Source organism: Gadus morhua, chromosome 4, assembly GCF_902167405.1.
Source record: "Gadus morhua chromosome 4, gadMor3.0, whole genome shotgun sequence".
Classification (NCBI taxonomy): Eukaryota; Metazoa; Chordata; class Actinopteri; order Gadiformes; family Gadidae; genus Gadus; species Gadus morhua.
The window spans coordinates 16,417,725-16,439,929 of NC_044051.1; the positions used below are offsets into that span (position 1 = coordinate 16,417,725).

Consider the following 22,205-nt stretch of genomic DNA (forward strand, 5'->3'; position numbering starts at 1 on the left):
GCGTTCTTCTGTTCTGAAAATCAGTTCTGAAACTGGACTAGGTTTGGAAATTCTAATGTGCAACACTAAAGGACTATTGTTTCTTAACACACGTACACACAATCCAACCCACGCCATATCAGCTGACCATGGTTGTCAAATGGCATACTTTTCAATAAAGCAGAATAAAGTCATTTTTTTATTGCAATTTACATGAAAACCCCTAAATACAGGTGTGAACATTACCAAGGTGGTAGTTCACCACAGACACTCCCTGGATACGCCCAGATACGACACTTCCCCGGTGATACCTGGTGATGCGAGGCGAACAGGCCTAGACACATGGCGGTTGACTTGAAAGCCTGACGGAAGCTTGTGCAGAGTCTCTGTTGTGTTATACCCAGCAATACTCAGACAGGGCTAACCTGTGTTGTTGAATCACTTTAAGGTGTATGGGCACAATCTAAAAGAGTCAGATGTTCTTAACATTAAAGCTAGGGTAGGCAATCTGTTTTAGAAGCATTTTTTGATGCTAAAATCGAATAATTAAAAAAAACAAGGAAATAAAAGGAAAAAAAGATAAGTGGCATGCAGGCCTCTATAGAGCTCATAAGTCTACCCCTTCCGGTAGACCACAATGGGACCTCTGCGATCGTAAAATATGAATGGGTTTCAATGGAGAGAAAGTAATTATTTTCTGGTCCCGGTCTTTATTTGCCCTTGATTACACGTGTGTTGTTTGTGGATTTTAAATTATAATTTTTAAATCAAAGAAAACAAAGAAGATTCACGAAGAAGTTTGATAATGTTAGGTTTTGTGTGAGGCCGCTTTGTGAACTACAGCCCCTCACTGCTCTCGACGCGAATGATATACGTCACCACCACTCTTGTACAGACATGGCGATCTCTCTGCTCCACTTCACCATTCTTTTCCAAGGGGAGGATAACAGCATCGAAAGAGGTGAAAACCATCATAAGTCGGGGCATGTGTAGATTGTCAGTTGTGCTGATTGGGAGATTGTCGGTCTTGTCCACACCAGTCGCAGCGAGCGTGACGTCACATACGAGCCGTGTAGTCTTTCTCACTGTGTTTTCTCTACAGCCTTTAACTGAACAATTGCACAATAAACGGCCAAACTCTTGTCCAGAAAAATTATCATTTAAATCCACAAACAACATATGTGTAATCCAGGGCATATAAAGACTGGGACCAGAAAATAATTACTTTCTCTCTATTGAAACCCATTCATATTTTATGATCTCAAAGGTCCCATGGGGGTCTAACGGAAGGGGCGGACTTACAAGCTCTATAAGCTCGTCCAATCATTTCATTTGCCACAAATGAAATGATTGAATGGCCTACCGGTCTACCTACCTACCTTTGTACACTCTACATGCACTCACTGCAAGGTGTCTTCCAGAAGGCTAGGGAGATCGATTGCTAAAGCTAGCGAGCTAGTCAGGTTTTGGGGGAGTGGCTTGGAGGGAGGTCTGAAAGGAGGTATGGGATTTTTTCAGTTGGATACTAAATTTAGTTTGCTCTTGCTGGTTGCTCAACATTGCCTGCCTTAACTTTAATAATAATTATAATCCAACTCATCATGATAATGTAATGATAATGTTCAGTACATACCTGCTGCATCTGTGATGGACAGGTCTGCTCCATGGGCCAGGATCACTGATAGACAGTCGGTCAGTCCTCGCATCGCCGCTACATGGAGACTACACACACACACACACACACACACACCCACACACACACACACACAATGAAAGAACGACAAAACATTGACAACAATTACGTGTATAAGTTGTCCAAGAAACAGGGCGGGGTTGCCCGTAAGCTCAAGGCAAGCCGTTCAGAGAAAATCTGAAGTTGCCAGAGTTTAAACCAAAGGGCCTTATGTTGTGAACATGTCCAATTCAGTCACACACACACACACACACACACACACACACACACACGCACACACACACACACACACACACACACACACACACACACACACACGAGCGCCATTCAGTTTAATTGTATCACTGTAGAAAAGCTATACACGCCCCTTTTGTGTTGAGACGAAAAGAGTCGTGGAAGTATCGAGGCTGACCTTCAGCACCCACACATCCATCACTCTTTACAAAGGTGTGTGTGTGTGTGTGTGTGTGTGTGTGTGTGTGTGTGTGTGTGTGTGTGTGTGTGTGTGTGTGCATATGTGTGTGTCTTTGCTACCTAGTCGCACAGCAACAGAGGGTCAAGGATAGGAACAACTTGTGCAAAGAGGGCCTGTGTGTGTGTGTGTGTGTGTGTGTGTGTGTGTGTGTGTGTGTGTGTGTGTGTGTGTGTGTGTGTGTGTGTGTGTGTGTGTGTGTGTGTGTGTGTGTGTGTGTCTGTGTGTCTGCGTGTGTGTGTGTGCATGAGATGCTACATTTAAGCACACATTTGGGACACATTGAAGTCCCTGGGTCGTGTGACAAGAGTGTAGAGGTCAGCTATTAACAGTGGGTCTGGGTCATCAGCGGTCTGGCCTGTCCCTTTAAACCTTCCCCTCTGACTCCTGTACAACAGTAGTAGCTCTTACGGAGCTTGTGTTACTCAAACTCATTTGACGATCTTACGGCTGGACTTTGGTGACCTCAGTGGCCTGGAGAAGGCTCTTTGGAGAGGCCATCATGACAGTCTAGTCATAGAGAACCAGCGTGTCACGCTGGCATCATTGTGGTCCTAATAAGGAGACGGCAGCGCTAGAGAACGGGCATAAAGGGGGATTTTACACGCTGCCGTGGAAAATGAGTATGTTTTACTGTAGACCGCACTTACAGAGTGGAGTTGCGTAAAGTGGGTTCATAAAATGCACTGGAGTCATGAAAAACAGTCCCCCAAGAATACATGCGTTGCCATAGAATGAACACACATGCTGATTCCAAGGAATCAAACTTAAGATAACTCAAATTTATAATAAGTATCACTAACTAAAAGACTGCACCGCGGAACAGAAGGGGGGGGGGGGGGGGGGGGGGGGGGAATGGCTGCTTCTTTTGTCGCGCTGGCAACCTGACCCAGCAGGATGAACCACTCTCAGCAGGGGTCAGCCTGGGCTGGAGTCTCTGCTCACGCATTTATAGTCACCAAGTCATCCCCCCTCAGACACTCTGCCGCTGACTAGTGCTGACTCACCGGCCTGAGGTGGGCTGCACAGGACCGATAAAGGCCTGTTGTTCTGGAAACAAAGAGCTGAATGGTCTGAAGAGATGAGAAACACAACGTTTTTGCTTCCGAAAAGGGTCCAGAGAAAGAATGTTCGGCTGGTGTTTTTATTGTTTTTAACATCACCTTCAACACCTTTTTATTGGGCTGCAATCAGGTGTTTGAACACGCATGAATGTGCACGTAAGGCTCCCAGACGTACATTCCACCCCTGACGGGATGATCTCAGAGAGTGCGGGAAGAATTTACGTTGTCATTAAAATAATACACCCCCGCATTCCCCCGTTGGCTCGGCCTTATAGAGAAGTGAGCGCCATAAAGTGAAAGTAGCAGTAAGAGCTTCCTTCTGCATGACACAACGCAGCAATCCTACTTCCATTCTCAAGTCTCCTTCTCCGACTCTTCGTTGTCTTTTCTAAGAATATGTGTTGTTCTAAAGCCCCTCGCTGTTGTTAAAACAATGCTGCTAATTAGGCCGCTTGGTGGGATTGTGGTGGGCTACAGATGGCCTTGGAACAGGGCCCCCCTGTTCCATATTAAAAACATTTTAATGAGGGAGGTAATTAGACAACACACACCCTTTGCCTGTGCTACCCCATGGGCTCCTCCTGAGTGACTCAACGGACTGGTACGGGACTATTTAGCAGCCAGTACGTAAAGCCTCTATTCAATAAACAACAACACTTCTTTTTTGTTGTTCTTCACACCCTGCTTAATGAGCCTACTGGCAAATTGCACTGTTGGCTCCAGTGTGCAACTGGAAGGGGAATTATAACACAACAGGTAGAGTATGAAGCTATGACAACTTAAATAATATTACATTTAAAGACACAAAGACACAATCCCGATATTGTGTTCCTTAGCCAATCACAACTATAGCAACACTTTTTGTTAAAAACCTGTTAAGACATAAATGAAAGGATTTACGGAAGATGATCTTTTAACTGAAATGCTTTAGTCAGTCAACAGCCGACTACTAAAGCCCGCTTTTGTACATCTTCCATTGAACGTACAACTTAACCAGCTACTAGACCGACTGGTTAGCGTGCGGCCGGACACAAGGCCCGGACATAACGCCAGCGCCCCGCTGAGTGTCGCTCCATCGCCCGGCGGGGGAGAGGAAGCGGCCTACAGTTTAATGTGTCCTGGCGCTCCCTCTGGGGACCAAACTCGCTCTGAAGCTGTGAGGAGGAATTAAAGCGGCGTGCCATGACACCGACGTCATGCGTCTGTTGAGGCCTGAGCAACAGCCTGGCTCTGGGCTGCTGCCAGACGGACACGCAGCCATCGGTGCGCGGAGGAAGGAGCACAGAGGAGGGTGGAGGTTTTAACTAATCCTAATATCATTCATTCATAGGTGTGAGAAATATACCCTAGGCTGTTAAGCAACGATTGCTTTGCAAGTTGGAATAAGCTGGAGATTATTTATTAATCATAGTAATAATTGATTCATTGTTTGTTTCCTTTTTGAGGAATGTGACCTGTGAAGCACTTTGGGACTATATTTGATTCAGGGCTACGAATAACCCTACAAAAGAAATGCATGCCACAGCATGATTTCTATGCAAATACCCATTAGGTGGTGCATCTGATGGTGTAAACAGCCAGTAGTCAACAGAGGACAGACTCAGGGCCGGGTGGTGTATACAGCCAGTAGGCTATAGAGGTCAGGGCTGGGTGGTGTATACAGCCAGTAGGCTATAGAGGTCAGGGCTGGGTGGTGTAAACAGCCAGTAGCCTAGAGGTCAGGGCTGGGTGGTGTAAACAGCCAGTAGCCCACAGAGGTCAGGGCTGGGTGGTGTGGGGGACTTACGCAGACTTGCCCTCGCTGTCCAGTTTGACGGGGCTGGCTCCCTTTTTGGCCAGCAGCGACGCCACCTTCTCCACCTCGCCGTGCTCCACGGACACCAGGAGACGCTCGTCATTCTTGTTCCACTCGTTGACCTGGGGAGGGGGAGAGGGGGGAGGGGGGAGAGGGGGGAGGGGGGCGTGAGAGAGGGGGGGAGAGGGAGCGAGAGCAGTATGTTGGATGGTGGAGAGAGAGATGTTGGAGAGGGAAGGAGAGAGAGGTGAGTGTGGGGATGTGAGGAGAGGGAGGTATTTTGGATAGGGGAGAGGTGAGTTAGGGGGAGAGAGACAGAGACAGAGATGGAGAGAGACAGGAAAAAAGAGTGACAAAGGAAAGAATACAATTAATTTGATCTTGTCCTGTATAAAATGTTGATAATGAAAAAAAACATGCATGAAAAAGCAAACACTGATCTTATCTCAAGCTCAGAACAACAAAAGACTCTGCTCCTTTATGCACCAGGGCACGGCTAATAGATCTATCCTCACCAGTGCGCTACCCCTGTTCTGGAACAGAGCAGGAGCAGACCCATAATAAGTGTTCTGAGCAAGAAGGCCTGTTGTCATTGTGATAATAATGGGGATCGATGGGACCATGAACATTGTTTCGCTTTACAAGATGACACATAATGAAACAAGGAGCTTGTGTAGGACATGCATGACTAACTCACCACAATGTGTACACACACACCAAAATGTACACACACTTTGACACAAGACACGGTGATAACTAAACGCCAAACAACAATGAATGCATTTATGAATGTGCATATGCAAAACATGTGCCGTGGCGATAAAACAACAATGCCCCACTATAAGGTTACACATTGATGTACAACACATGTAGCATGGAGACGCACGCACACACTTTGCGAAGGCACATTTACAACCGTACGGAAGTGCAAACGCGAGCTTGTAAACCACTCACACAGGGATAATCTAAATGGGCAAGTGCATGGAGACAGGCAAGGGGTGGAAACAACAAACTAATGAGTCTTGATGTGTACGTTGACACAGCCAGCTCAGCTAGAGATAGCCCAGCTGTTAGGCTTACACGACAGCAAAGCCTGACCGATCTGCAGTCTTAGAGCTGCAACACAACCACAGTACAGTTTTTAATGCAGTGTCCAGCCTTGTCCACCTTACCAGCACATTGAAAACTCATCAGTGTTGGGAAAAAAACAAATCGCGCTACCACAGACCGTAAATCGCTGCGGCCAAACCATGAACAGCAAAAACCGTGACTATAAAACAAACCTTATGGAAACCATCTTGGCTAGAACGGTTTATTATGTCTCTAAACCAGACATGCAAGCGCTTTTATGGTGTTTTATCCATTTTGTTGCTGCTGCGAACCCAACACTGGAAAACAAGATGGCGTCGAGATACCCAATCGAATGAGAGGAGTCTGTTTGTGCACAGATCATCGATGCAATAAGCCTACTTGTCTTATAATGTTCACCCGAGAGAGAAACACAGACATCGGTATTGCTTGATTAATCTCATCCGGCTGACATTCAGAAGCCTCACATTTCATTCTCCCATGTAACGCCATCGGTATGAGCAGTGGGGGGGGGGGGATCTGAACCCATGCAGGGCAGTAAACTGTCACCTTCTCACACACTCATCCTGCAGGAAGGGGAAACCCAGACAAAGCTCTCTGTGGACATATTAGGCCAAGCGATGTGAGATCTGACCCGTTGGCCTACTGACCTGCCCGTGACGCAGGGCTCCACTCCCCAGCTCCCTGGAATAGCGGCCTTGGCGTACTGTAAGTTATGTTAGGGCGGTTTGGAGCCAGCCCGGAGATGCAAATAGCCTCTGTGGCATGATATATGCTACCGCTATCGCTGTGATTTGTTTTCGCACGGCTGGTGGAAAAATAATGCCGGGCTATTGAAGAAAGAAAAAGGAAAGAAGAAAAGCCAATCTCCCTCCCATTAGAAGCTAGGGAGGGGTGTTTCGCTGCAGGGGTCAAAGGTCATAGTAACAAGATAGAATGGTGAGGAAGGAGTCAACGAATGAACCTCATGACCCGACACCAGTAGAAAACTGCGATTCAGTTGTCTACTGGCAATGCAGTGCGGAATCAGTTGTCTACTGGCAATGCAGTGCGATAGAGATTAAACAATGCAGTGCGATACAGAATTAATGCATGATGGTTTGGCATACCTCTTGCAAAGGAACTATGAGTAATTACCTCTAATGTAAGAGGATAATCATCGCAGAAGCCACGCTAGGAAGCGTATCTACTCAATATAGAAGCAGCAACATCGGCGAATAGGACACCCATCGGGAGATGGAAAAAAGCGTGAGCCAAGACACCGTGATCATGTTAAGATCGGCCAGAGCATAAAAAGGTCAGCATCAGATGAAAATCATTTTGTGTGTGTCTTGTCTTTGTGTGTGTGTGTGTGTGTGTGTGTGTGTGTGTGTGTGTGTGTGTGTGTGTGTGTGTGTGTGTGTGTGTGTGCATGAGCATGTTTGTGTGGTTGTGCATGAGCGTGTTTGTGTGTTTGTGCATGAGTGTGTGTGTGTGTGTTTGTGTGCACATGCCTGTGTGTGTGTGTGTGTGTGTGTGTGTGTGTGTGTGTGTGTGTGTGTGTGTGTGTGTGTGTGTGTGTGTGTGTGTGTGGACATGCGTGTGCCCATGCTTGTGTGTGTTTTTGTGTGTGCGCGTGTGTGTATGACTGGGTTTGCGTGTGCGTTTCCTGCCCAAACGCAGCACATGCAGCAGTAGCACAGCAGAGATCGTGAGGCCGGTACAGAGTCTATCACTATGATTAGAACGTGGTGAAACATGAGGAGAAGGCTGAGGTGGCAGCCCGGCCAAGGCCAGCACACCATCCCAGAATAGGTGCATCCTAGAAGGCCGTACACTCAGCAACGCGGGCTCCCTCCACTTCTCCCTTCATTTATGTTCTCACAATAGGATTCAACATGACATTAGCAAAAAAGTGGCTCAAGACGCTAGCCCTAATTGCTTGTTCAGACACATAACATCTCACTCTGAACCGAAATTAAATTCCCACCATTGCTTCGAAGCTCGCTGAACATTTCTACCACTACTGCACCAAGACTCCAGCCTAGAGGCGCGCGTCATGGTTATGGACCTTATTCCAACAGACAGGTTTAAGTAGAGCAGAAACCAGCCCTGCTCCTGTTCTCCCGAACAACCCCTTCACAGCTGGTAACATCGCCGTGGACAATGATGATGAGGAGCCTGGTGACAGCCAGTTCAACCGCAGCGTGAAGCGACAACACAACGCTTGGGAGCTTTTTCATTCTGTGTTCTCTCACACACATATCATTATAGGGGCTGTTCTTTAAAACAATATTAAGCACTACTTCAACCCCTTTAATACCGAGCGAAACACCCATTTCATTCAAGCTATTCAAACTCATCTATTATCCAAACCTTCATAGAACATATTATGTCAGCCCTGTGTTTCAATAATAGTATTGCATGTTATTATCAGGAATGGTTATGACCTCTATGCCTCATAAGTCCCAAGCTTTTTCTTCCGGTGAAAAGCCCCACATTTAATATAAAGTAATAATTTCTTTAAGCAAATGCATGACTAATCCATGTGTCACACAACTCCTGAACTCTGGCTTCATCAAGGCTTAGTGGATGTCTCGAGATAAGTCGATTTTTGCATAACTTTTTCAAACATTTTTCTAATGCACGGGGGTCATTCAGGGCCACGGGGGCCCGGCTGGCCCCAAGGTGAGGGTCGCACTAATCCCGTTGTACGTTTAGAGCCACCTTCAACCCAAAAGGCTGCAGCCTCTCTCCGCCTCTGATCTGAGATAACGACGTCTACGATAAGGGTGTTTACAGTGGGCTCAGGGTGGGGCCGCTCGGGATTGGTCGGTTCCCGTGCTCGTCACCGGCAGGACACTCGTCGAGACACACCGAGAGCCGGCTGATAAGGACCTTCAAGTGTTTCCTGTTCAGCAGTGCCCACAAGAACACAATGGAAACCAGGAGGAGCGAAAGAGAGTGAAGAGGTGTGTGAATTAGGGGATTTTTGTTGGAAATAATGGCTACGAGTCTACAACAATGTTGCAACAATACAAAAATATATTCCTGGCAGGAGAGAGTGAAAAAAAGAAACAGACTGAAATTGGGAGGAACAGAAATATTTCCAAGTTGGTCTTCAGGAACAATTTCCTGTAATTTGTGAAATAGATGGTATCACCATGTCATTAAAGTGCTATGCAATATAAACATGTATTTTGGTGTCCATTTCGCCATACTTCTGTAAATAGAGTTTTCTTTGTTCCCTTTTATATAATTCTCCCGAAATTCCTGAGTCAGAAGAAATTCAAAAGGACTGCACATTTATGTGTCATCCCATTACGCAAGAAGCAGACTTCGTTATTTTCTCTATGCAAAGACCTTTTCCTTATTTGCGACGGCGTTCCAGAGGCTGTTCTTCCAGGGCCCTTCCCAAGAACAACAGTCCTGGGAGCGGGACACAGCAAGCCCTCCATCGGCAGGCGGCGTGTTTGTAGACTTAGAGTACTCAGGGAGATCTATATCGATAGAAAAACATTTGTGTTCCAGACTCCACTGTTTTCCCTTTCTAAATGAGACCGAATCAATCTGTGTTATGTGAGGCGCCGCTAGTCGCTATTTGATTGCATCCTGGATAGGCTGAAGCAGCAAGAGCCAAATTAATACATAACTCCTACAAAGTAGATATATTTGTATTGATTTAGTGCCAAATCAATGTGTATTAAAATAAAGTACTAATATATCTTGACTGATGTCTTGTTGTTGATTGAAATCGTATCGAGATACATTGAGAAAAAACTATGGGCAAGCCCTACATTTTAACTAGTTTTAACCCAAGTCATTAAAAAGCTATTTAATCTCATTAACCGTGGTAGTCCTCGATGCTCAAGAACTCCTTGTGTATATTTTCCACTGAATTCATAACATGATGAATGATTCATAACATTCTCTGATCAAACCTCACTCGACAGTTCTGCGAAACCTGAGTCACACGGCCTGCAATAAAAAAACATTCATAAATAACAGATTAAACCAGTGCCACAACACTGGTGTTCCCATGCAGAACACACAGCTTCTCACTCCACAGTGAGTCAAGAGCTGTTGTGTGCAAACGGATGCATGCAAGGGCCTGAATACCACAGCTATTTACACAAACCGGCTCGCACTTAACAAAGGAATGTTCCTGAAGAGAACACCGGGGTTCTCCAACGGGCTCCTTCAATGAAGGTACCACAGCCGTTCAGAAGGAGAGACAAGAGATGAAAGTACCAGAGATGGAGAGACCAGAGATGAAGGTACCATAGATGGAGAGACCAGAGACGAAGGTACCACAGCCGTTCAGAAAGAGAGACAAGAGATGAAAGTACCAGAGATGGAGAGACCATAGATGAAGGTACCATAGATGGAGAGACCAGAGACGAAGGTACCACAGCCTTTCAGACAGCGACAAGAGATTAAGGTATCACAGCCGTTTAGAAGGAAAGACAAGAGATGAAGGTACCACAGACGGTGAAACCAGGGATGAAGGTACCACAGCCATTCAGACGGAGAGACAGGAGATGTAGGTACCACTGATGGAGAGACCAGATATGAAGGTACTACAGCCTTTATGATGGAGACCAGAGACGTAGGTACCACTGATGGAGAGATCAGAGATGAAGGTACCACAGCCTTTATGATGGAGACCAGAGACGTAGGTACCACTGATGGAGAGACCAGAGATGAAGGTACCACAGCCTTTATGATGGAGAGAGAGATGTAGGTAGGTACCACTGATGGAGACCAGATATGAAGGTACTACAGCCTTTATGATGGAGAGACCAGAGACGTAGGTACCACTGATGGAGAGACCAGAGATGAAGGTACCACAGCCTTTATGATGGAGAGAGAGATGTAGGTACCACTGATGGAGAGACCAGATATGAAGGTACCACAGCCTTTATGATGGAGAGACCAGAGATGAAAGTACCACAATCGTTCAGACAGAGAGACCAGAGATGAAGGTACCACAGCCTTTATGACGGAGAGACAAGAGCAACAGCTTCTCAAGTGCAAAACTCATGGAGCTGTACACAACATATGAGGGTACATGGAGGACCAACAGTTCTTCATCGAGCTTCAACTGTGACAAAAGTGATGTTACCGAATCGTACGTTTCTATCCGGGCTTCTTGGGATTTCATTCATTAATAAGTATTTATGAGGAATGTTACAATGTTACACCAGTTCAATAAAGACCAACATTAAAAATGAGGTTTGTGGGCAAATAAAACAAATACCCCAAGTAGGCCAAAGGAAAACATTCACTAAACCAAGTCAAATGACACAACAGTCGTGTTCCTGGTCTCTTTATTGAGTTCACATGCACATCATATCTCTTTCATACACAAGGGGGATTGTGTGTTTATGTTTCCGTCCTCTGTTCAGACGGTGTGTTAGCAGCGCAGAACGAAGGACGAATCAGCATAAGCGGAGGAGAGCGATGAATGGGCGGGCGAGATGAAAGGACAGCGAGCCGCCACTGAATGCTAAAAAGTAAACGTTGTGGTTAGAAAGGAGAGAGAGGAAAAAGAACAAAACGAGGGAACACAACAAAGAAAGTAGACAGGACACACAGCGAGAGAGAGAGAGAGAGAGAGAGAGAGAGAGAGAGAGAGAGAGAGAGAGAGAGAGAGAGAGAGAGAGATCTACAGTGAGGGTCTTTTGATCAGCAACAGTTGGTGACTTCAATGCCGCTTATCTGCAACAAAGCAGATGCTCGAATATCCCCAAACAATGGTTCCCTTTTGCTAGAATCCGAACTGGAGCTGGTTACTGCCCCCTCCAGCCACTCACACACAAAATTCTGTGCGCGCACACACGCACACACACACACACACACACACACACACACACACACACACACACACACACACACACACACACACACACACACACACACACACACACACCCTAGTTTACAGGCCTGGAAACTGCGAAAGAGAGAGCAGAATTGTTCACAATGCTGCTCTCAATTCCCCCAATTTCCATGTCTAACAAAGAGCAGACTTTTGTCCCCTAGAGGAAGGATGCTGTGTTTTAAACTACAAAGTGCAGAGTGAAGGCCAAACGAAGAGAACAGTAGTGCACATCCAGGTCATCTCTTACCAGCTACTATCGCAACCAAACTCTCACCACACCACCATTAGCTACATCCTCTTTGTGTTCTGCTAGACCGAAACAAGATCCCTCTCATTTGAGATGTATTACTGAACTATTTCCTAGGAGGGTATTTTGGGGGGAACGGGGATGCTGTCTCATCAGACGGCCACTTCATTGCAGATATATATCGTATAGTGTAGTGGCTGTTTCCTTGGTGCAGTTGAGGGTGTGAACTAGGTATCTGAGATGAGTTGTACCGTAGTGCAGTACATTGTGTAGCTGACCGATATGGTCTCCAGTGTCCGGGTCCCCTGTGGTCCGCGGTCTATTGTTAGAACACTGAATATGCTTATTGGTTAAAAATGCATGCATTGAAAAATGCAATCTTTCAGAATGGAGTCAGCGAAGCACTGCTTCGAGCCGTAACGTCCCCGGTGTGACTCCAGGATAGGCCGTTTGCTGAAGGGCTCAGGAAGAAAATAGACTTGGCAAGGCTTCCTGCTGACACAAATAGCCTTCCTGCTCCTATTAATAGCCCGGGCTCGGCTTGAGGTGCAATACTCCTTTACTAGATCTGGTGGTTCTTCTGGAACAATGGGCCGAGGCATTTCGTGCACGTTAACATTTCAGCAGTTCACACACACACACACACACACACACACACACACACACACACACACACACACACACACACACACACACACACACACACACACACACACACACACATACACAAATTTCACTTTGTTTTGCAGATCTGCAAAGATGAAGTGAAAGTTTGCAAAGATGCTCCTTTGAGTTATTTGTGAATACAATAGGATGCACTCTTGGGAGGAAATGTTTCCTGAAATCAAGACCATCGAAAGACCATTTTCAGAAGAACTTGATCTTTGCATAATATAGCGGACTTCTTCTCTCTTCTATGTTTTCCCCGGTCCTTCGGCAGTCAAAGTGTTTTATGGTACATCTGGTTACGTGACGCTCCAAAAACAAACACACAAATATGTTAGAAACATTAGGAGAAAAACATCCTCCCACGGCCATAGCACTATTTCAAAACGTCCAATATTTGTAAACCATAACAACGACGATTAGACGAAAACATGTAGCCATCCTGACGACAAAGTGTCTAGTTTCCACGGCAACGTCTGTGGCTAGACCTCTCCATCACGCTCCTCCTCGGCATGCCTGTTGCTGCGGCTCCTCGGCAGCCAAACACCAGCAGGAGACAGGGGGGGGGCGGCGGCCAACTGCCTCCCTCTAGCTCAGTCCCTGGCTCTCACTGTCCTCTCCTCCCAAGTCTTCCCTTCTCTTGCCCGGCTTCCTCCTCATCCTACCCCTTATCTCCCTTCACTTCTCCCACTCCCCCTTCCGCCTCCCTCCTTTACTTAGCTGCCATCACCCCCCCCCCCCCCCCCCGCCCTTCCCTTCCATTCCTCCATCCCTCCCTCTTCCTCTCTAAACCGATGCCCTTGTTTTGCGATCAGTGATCCGAACGTATAAATGGCATAACTTCATCAAGGTGTGGTGGTTATGCCCTGTGAAGCAATGTGTACCTACACAGGCAGCCATGTTGCCACACACTCCCCCCAAACACACACACACACACACACACACACACACACACACACACACACACACACACACACTAAGAGAAGTCTCCCTATTGGCTGACGGTGTGTTTCCCTTCTTGCATGTGCCTCATGTAAACAGGAGATAGGGAGTGAAGAGGCGGCCTGGGCTGTTCCTGCTTTAATTGGATCCATTTCTAAACAAACCCAGGGCCACTTCCCTTTGTCTTGTGCACGGAGCGGCTGGTTAGTGCTGTCTTTGTTCCCATCAGCCTCCTGTTTAGAGAGAGCCTGACCGAGTTCAACCACCAGCGATCAGCCAGAATCATTTAAGAGCCAAACAACTTCAATCCATGCCATTATAACGTCCAACATGGCTTCATCTGTCCAGAGCGATACTCAGATACTCAGACCCTACCCCACCCACCCAGCCAATTAAAGACACACATAAATACAGACACACACACACAACTACATGCACACACACAGAGCTCTTAACCCCTTCTGCTAAGATATATAAACATGTATCCACACAGACACACACACACACACACAAACACACACACACACATATGCCCACACACACACACACACACACACACACACACACACACACACACACACACACACACACACACACACACACACACACACACACACACACACACACACACACACACACACACTCACACACACACACACACACACACACACACACACACACAAGGGGGAAAATGTGCTGTCTCTCCTCCAGACTGCAAGATTAGAGCTGTCCTACTCCAGAAGGTTTACGGTCCCTCTCAGCATTAATATCCCTTTTAATACATCAAGCTAGACCATAGTCCTGTAACATACTGACACAGAGACCAACGGAATGCACTTCAGCAACCCACTTCATTCATAATAAAATGAATGAAGAGGTCCTCTTTTGAATATTCTAGCATGTTGAAGCCTTTGTAAGTTTATTTTATCTTGTACCCACACAACTAAGAAATTGAATGGAAATCCCATAATAGAACGGGTTGAAAGCCAATTGGGACTTTGTTGGATTGCGTCTCATGCTGTTATCGGTATGCGTTGAGCTCTACAGCATAGTCCTCCCAGTGCTGTTGTAGGGAATGGAAAAATAACCCCAACACAGGCTGAGATAACATATTCAGGCTGAGAATAGAAACACTTTCTTTATGTAATCATTCTTTGATAAAAATAGGGCACATTTAACAACGTCTGGCCACATAAAGGAATTCCTTCGGGCAATATGAGCTGACCAATCAGGTTGCATGTAACATTCCTGTGAAAAGCTTTCAATGAGTCAGAAAACACACGCAGAAGGCTCGGTCTGATAGGTGTTTTCTGTGTCGGGATGTAACCCAGATCATGTAAACCCTGGAAACAGCTGTCGAGGACAGACAGGACACGGACCATAATCCGCACATTAATTAGACACAGACAATTTTATACGGAGTGGGGGGATGTGTGTGTGTTTCTTTTTGTGTGGGTTGGTGTGTGTGTGTGTGTGTGTGGCTGCATTCCAAGTATAATAATGTGCATGTGGCAATATACATATTTTCTCGTGTGTTTATGTTTGTGTGAGTGAGTATGTGTGTGTGTGTCTGCATGCCTGTATATGAGTGCCTGCGTGTGTGTGCGTGTGCGTGTGTGTGTGTGTGTGTGCCTGCATGCCTATATGTGTGTTTGCGTGTGTGCCCATGTTGGTATACAAGCGGAGGTAATCCTGCTTAGCCCAGCAGCCGGGGGAACTGGGTAAAGTAGGGTACCCTGGGGGTGGGGGGTAATACTGGTAGAGTCTACAATGGAGCACACAGAAGTCATACCACTGGATGAAAGTATGTCAGAGTGCAGATCTGTATGTGTGCTGGAGTGAGAGAGACAGAGAGAGAGACATACAGAAAGAAGGAGAGTGAGAGAGTGAGAGAGACAGAGATAGAAAAATAGAGAGAGAGGGAGAGTGACAGAGAGAGAGATATTGAGAGAGAGGAGAGACGTGTGTGTGTGTGTGTGTGTGTGTGTGTGTGTGTGTGTGTGTGTGTGTGTGTGTGTGTGTGTGTGTGTGTGTGTGTGTGTGTGTGTGTGTGTGTGTGTGTGTGTGTGTGTGTGTGTGTGTGTGTGAGTAACATAATCAACCACAGCAGAACACAGACCCTCTCCAAAGGTCTCCAGAATCACGACTCTTGACTGACCAAGGACTGACACGCATCGCACAGCTCAATTGTGTCAGCCTAAACATTATATTGTCTACCTAAAAACCAAGTCTTACAACCCTTCCTCGGGCACCAAAACAGCTCAGGAAATGTCATTATATCTAAGGGTATCATTATACAACGGTTTCTGGTTGACCTGAGTGAACTATCCTCATGTGACTTTATGCCGAAGTCGTGTCAATCAGTATCACTTCTCTGGAACGGAGACAACCACCTCTCAGACCAGGGGTCCTGCGGAGGGCCGGCAAGGAGCCCCTGGCTCTATGGGATGGCTTGCATCTCCTGGATCTGCACAAAGTGCTTGATAGCAACGACAGATGATAAACTAAAATGATGCCTTTCAGCTCCACAGTGGAGTTGCCTATTTAAGGGATAAGCCGAGAGAGGCCGCAATTCATTGTTTATATTTTATGAATCAATCAAGATCCATCTTCTGCAAAACAGTATATTTCCTCATGAACGCAACATTTTTCTAAAGCAACACAGACTAGCATACTTTACGATTGGCGGAAAATTAATACTAAAAAAATGAATTGTTACGCAGTCAAAGGTCTGTGTTCATTGTGTAGAAAATCAGAGTCAAGTATCTGTTTTGTACAAGCTGTAATGTGTTACCTTAAAACATACACCTAGAGAAAAAACCAAAACCTTCTAATACAAGGACAAAACCTTACAATTGCTAATGGATTGGCTTTATCTTCCATTTGTCGATGTTTTGGTTTTGATCATGTGACCAGATGAAAATGGGCATGACCTCACCAGACTGCATAAATAGGTGAAATTCCACCACACAAGTGAACTGGAAATGAATTCTTTCATTGTTTGTCATTGTTGCTGCTGCTGCTGCTGCTGCGTGTGTCCAGGCACTGAAACACCTCCATGGCAGGAGGTCTGTGCCGCTCTGAGTGCCAAAACAAATGTTTTTAATTTTTCTTTGTGATAATCCTCAGGAACAAGATGTGGGTTGTGGTGAACGTCGCTTTTTGAAATATAAACAATACCGTTCAGTTTCTGTGTTCAGGTAGAACGCGACGAGGTGAAAAAATAAATAAAATCACTGCATTTCCATTAGGTTTCCCTCCATGCACTCCCAAGAGTTTTTAAACCTTGTATCACTAAGTAACCAAAGTAACAAGCAGAGAAAAGCCCATGACTTCCATTTAAGTGATCCAAAGATGACCCAGGGATGAGGGTAGTTAAACAACATAGTGCTCTGAAACCATTCAAACTGTTACAGCTCGGTACGGAACAAAAGTGTTTTAGACTGAAACAGAAAACACAGCCAGACCTGTGGGGGGATCGCGTTACAGAACTGGGTCCAGACACACAACTGATTGGCAGGGGAGAGGTTGCCGGCCGTATCTACAATCTAACAAGAGCCTGGAAGTCTCTCCGCTGCAGCCATGGCCAAGCACATTCCCAGAGACCCAGCATACCTATTCTGAACATTTTGTGAACATTGCTCCCCTAAAGTAGCCCCCAAACCCCCCCCCCCCTACCACACACACACATTTATATGAATGGGTGGAAGAACCTGCATGCTTAAACCTAAGTAATCCATAAAGTATAGCCCTCCCTGAAAAGCAATGGATTCCACGTCCAGCCAGACACAGGCTGAGACGCTGCTGTCTAGAGACAGCAGAACGCGCACAGACACACGCGCACAGACACACACACACTCTGATTCACCATGACCTGGTATGACAGCACCTGCTCACAGTGTCTTGATTAAACATGGGCAGGGTCCTCTGAGGCAGCACTTATCATCTCACTGAGAGCTCTTACCTCTGTGCAGACGCATAGAAGATGTAGTCAGGTTTCGAGATAAACATTTTATATTTGGGATGCTCATGACACTCTAATGTGAGGTACATTTACCAAACGTAAAGTAGTACGTTCTTTCAAAATGTTATTTTTTCTTTGCTTACCCAATGATCAGAATAGGGGAATCCAAATGGTTATTTCACTCTACTTTTATAAAACTTTTTATCTTCAAGTATATTTCAGTACTGGGTATTATCATGATCAGGTCACGTTCCATGAATTCCAGGTTTTCCAGCACCTCGGCATTAAACCTTGCTTAAGCGCACGTTAGTCATTCTAGTCAATCATAGTATTGCCTAAACAACTTCTGTATTAATCATTAATTATGTAGGTTCTTTCATAAAGGACACCCCTAGTTTGAATGCTTTGAATGGTCAAAATAAGAGTGTGTCCAGAGTGGGCCAGGCCTTAAACCCGGACATCGTCAGCCTCAGTTTTGTGGGACCAAAATACCAACCTTTCATTCCCCGGGTAATGGGAAAGCCTTCTTTGCTCCGGGCTCATGTTTAAAACATGGAGTAGAAGTTAGCAAGGCCTGAGGTGAGTTGTGTAGTGCAGAGCCGTCAGGGTATTGTGTGTAGTTCACTGGAGTTTGGGGAACATCCAGAAAACACTGATTTTGTGCAGTGCTCTGGGTTGGAGGAACATCAAGACAACAAGTCAGATTGGGTAGAGATAAGACACCACTTAATGCCCCTAAACCTCGGCTAGAACATGACAGGAGGCTGTTGCAACTGCATGACTTCACAAAAAGGCTATTTATAAGGAGGTTTGCTTCTCCTCCAGTGATTGTGAAGAATTAATGTCTGTATGTTTGGATGGCTTGGTTTTTATAAGGGAGAGCTTGGAGGGGGGGGGGGCATTCCTCTGCAATCCATCACTGAGACTCATAACTCAAAAATAGAAACCAGGGAATATTTTCTCACAATTTTTCTTGATTTAGAATAAATGCAATAAAAACGATTGTATAAAAACATGTTGCACTGCGAGAGAAACAAGCCACAGCTATAGGCATATTTGTTGTGATTTGCTAAATGGTATTTCTGCTTATGCATGGCTGTGTAACCACAGAAACTCATAAAATATTGGAAAGGGAAAGGTGGATAATTGAAATTCAAATGCTCACAGGCATTGTATAGCGAACAATGTGCTGTTGCACAGCACGCTAGTGCAATACACTGGTCATGGATCAGTCCATAATCATTACCCTCCCCATGGCCCAGGAGGGCCATATGCCCTTGAGGAATTAGAACACAGCATTGACCCGTCAGGAATACTATACAACATCCATGTTTAACAGGATTGGCATGTAATCCACTTCTCTGTCATTGATTGGAGGTTAGCTACTACAAGCTAGTCATCAACTGCAAAACCCTTTTTCAGATTGATTACACTAGGCATATCAAAACCAACCTCATTTCTGAAAATGCAAGACAAAAATGATAATGTTTCCAAAGTGTTTCAGAGTTGTGTGTCAGATACGTGTCTGCGATACAGTCGTGATCAGTCTAGTTTCTAAGCAACAATCACATCCAGATATCACATCTTTGTGCCTCGTCCACAACACCCCCGCGCTACACCAACGCACAACGGAGGCTCTCCTGTCCCAACAGCATCCGTTCAGCGCATTTGTTCTCTGCCTCCACTCCAAGGTCCTCCATGTGAACTGCATGGCTATAAGACCCCCACCCACTCCCCCTCCCACCCCCGGGGTTATAAACCCATATGCAGGTCGGTCAATACCACATAGATACAAAGCAAGGCCATTTATTCAAATACTTTCATCGCCTAGCAACGCAATCATCCGCATGTCATTTTTCTCTGATATGGGCGTAATATCCGAGGTCCATATTGTGTTTACTTTCCCACGGAGCGAGGCTGTGATCCCGGCTTCAGGCCACCGTGTGTAGGAGAGTGTAGGAGGGTAGGCTAAGGGCTGTGGAGGCATAATGAATGTAATCAGCTCCCTGGCCCAGAAACACGCTGGATTGGGCTGGGTTGTGTGAAACAGGTTTGTTTCCTATAAACATCATTATTTCATGTTTAAAACCGGCTCAAAGGTTGATTTGTGGTTGCATTATTTTAATTGCAGAGTAAAGTCAGTCTTTGCACTCTACTTCTCTGGCATAGCGTCAAGCGCCATTAGAGCACCGTGGTCTTGTATTGTGTAAAATGTATTATGATGTTGGGATCCACTTTACTCTAACAGTAGTCATTAAGATGCATGCAGTCCATTGCAGTTAAAGATGCCAAACGTCATACAGTCTTTGTGTAAAAGTCATACGACTCATTCCAGGTTTCACCCAAATGTTGCAAAATGCGTTATCTTTGCCCTTCTGTTAATATTCTCTGCCTTCAACATTACAAACTGTCCTATTTGGAAGATGCCCCACCAGGCTTTTCCTACAAATTGCCTCTGGTGTCATCATGGTCACCGTGACAACAGATGAGTCATACACCCGGTAGACGCCTCACTTCCTGTGAGGGAACCTCGCAGGGAATGAATGGATGACTTCAACATGGAAAAAACTCAAACCAAATCTCATGATTCATAGTCGAGAACATCCAACGCATGTCTGGAACAGCTTAGAGGCATGTTTAGCTGGAGAAAGGGTTGCTAGTTACACGCTACAGTCACTCAACTTTCTGTCTGCCTAGAGTCTAGACGACTACTCAACAGTAAGACGCATGACCAGTTCACCGGCAGCAGTGTGTATGTATCTGACTGTCTTTATTACGCCAATGTCTTTGTCATTGTCTTTCAAGTAAGGAAAGGTGCTGAGGAAATATATTATGATCAGCATAAAAAATTGTTATAAAGGAATTATACTACACACTTAAAAACACTTATATATCTGCTTCAAAAAAACTGTTAACATTGGTTCCCTTTTCTGTTGAGGTTGCCGGCAAAAAGAGAGAACATCAAGACAAAATTAGACTCAGCTGTCATTACAGCAGAGATCAACATAGAAACGTTACAGACAGTAAATAACATAGAAACACAAACCGAAAGTAAACAACTTACATCATTTTTCCTAAACTTGGCTTTGAGGCTCTTCATGTTCCAACTGGTCCATGCAGGGAGAGGCTGGGAACAAAAGGGCAAGACTGATAGTTAATTGACTTCCTACCGCACCAGATCACCACAGAAACAGAGCGAGGGTCAGCTCACAGATGCGCCGACGTTAGTCCAAATAAACTACAGCATTGTTATAGGCTTCTAGGAACCCATATACAGGAAGGAGTTACGATTTCAGTGCTTCTAACCCTCTCTTTATGAAAACAGAAATAAAAATCGGTTTTTGGGCAACAATGGGTTTGCCATGTCTGAATGCAAAAGCAGTGATTTGCCTTGTATGGTGTTGCGAGAAAGGAGAATGCACTGTGCAGTGTAATAACATAGTTGCAATACGTTCGATGAGTTAGGTAGGTAGCCGAGCCCATATAAATGATAATTAAAGGCTTTTCCTTGGTGCATACCCGAACAGACAGACCGTAAGTTATCTCTACCATCCTGGAGAATGAAAGTGCATGTTGCCTAATCGTCTGTGCATATTTGCATGACTTCCCAAAAATCGGATTCAGCTAATTCACGTACTTTTGCAAAGAGTGTTCACCTTTTTTGGTTTGAAACAATAAACATGTGTTCCCTCAGACCTTTCGTATAAAACATTCACTGGAAAAATAAGCACACACACACACACACACACACACACACACACACACACACACACACACACACACACACACACACACACACACACACACACACACACACACACACACACACACACACGGGATCATCATAGTGGATTGTATTAACATACACACTGGATCATCGTAATGAACTGTATTAACTCAACAGGACAATCAAGGTGTACTATCTGAACACACACACTGGAACCTCGTAGTGAACTGTATTAACAAATACAGGACAATCACAGTGGACTGTCCTAACACAAACACTGGATCATTGAAGTGAACTGTATTAACACAAACACCACAGTACCAGTGTACCACAACACACCGAAATAAAAGGTGTTGTTTGTTGACGTTAAAAAACAACAAACTTATCAGGCAGCGGGTTCACTCAAACAAGCATAGCATTACTACTGGTCATCAACCACTTCGTGCTTTCAGCTTAGGAACACTCACCTTTCAAAGTTGGAAGTCGTAGAAACAGCCCAAAAGAGAGGCGCTGGTTTAGCGAAAAAAGATTTGTAAGCCTGAGGTACAACGAGCTGAAGTAGTGGTCTGGTGTGAGGGCTATAACCCACAGGACTGAGAGAGGAAGTGGGAGAACACCACTGAGCGCCCTCTACACCGACGTCCCGACCGGGCTGAAGAATTAAAAGTTGAGCTATTCGGGAATCCTGCCTCCCGCTCTGCACTCGC

The 22,205-nt window shown here is 45.4% G+C and overlaps 1 protein-coding gene across 2 annotated transcripts in view; it reads right to left on the reverse strand.

The window, feature by feature from the left end:
- rai14 (retinoic acid induced 14) overlaps positions 1-22,205 on the reverse strand; it is a 38,693-nt gene extending 16,488 nt beyond the window's left edge. For both annotated transcript variants that reach the window (XM_030353855.1, XM_030353854.1), the window contains exons 1-4: positions 21,966-22,205; positions 20,836-20,898; positions 4,995-5,125; positions 1,613-1,701 (exon numbers count right to left, since the gene is read on the reverse strand). In XM_030353855.1, coding sequence (XP_030209715.1) covers positions 1,613-1,701; positions 4,995-5,125; positions 20,836-20,871 — 256 coding nt within the window. In that variant the 5' untranslated portion in view covers positions 20,872-20,898; positions 21,966-22,205. The remainder of the gene's footprint in view (positions 1-1,612; positions 1,702-4,994; positions 5,126-20,835; positions 20,899-21,965) is intronic.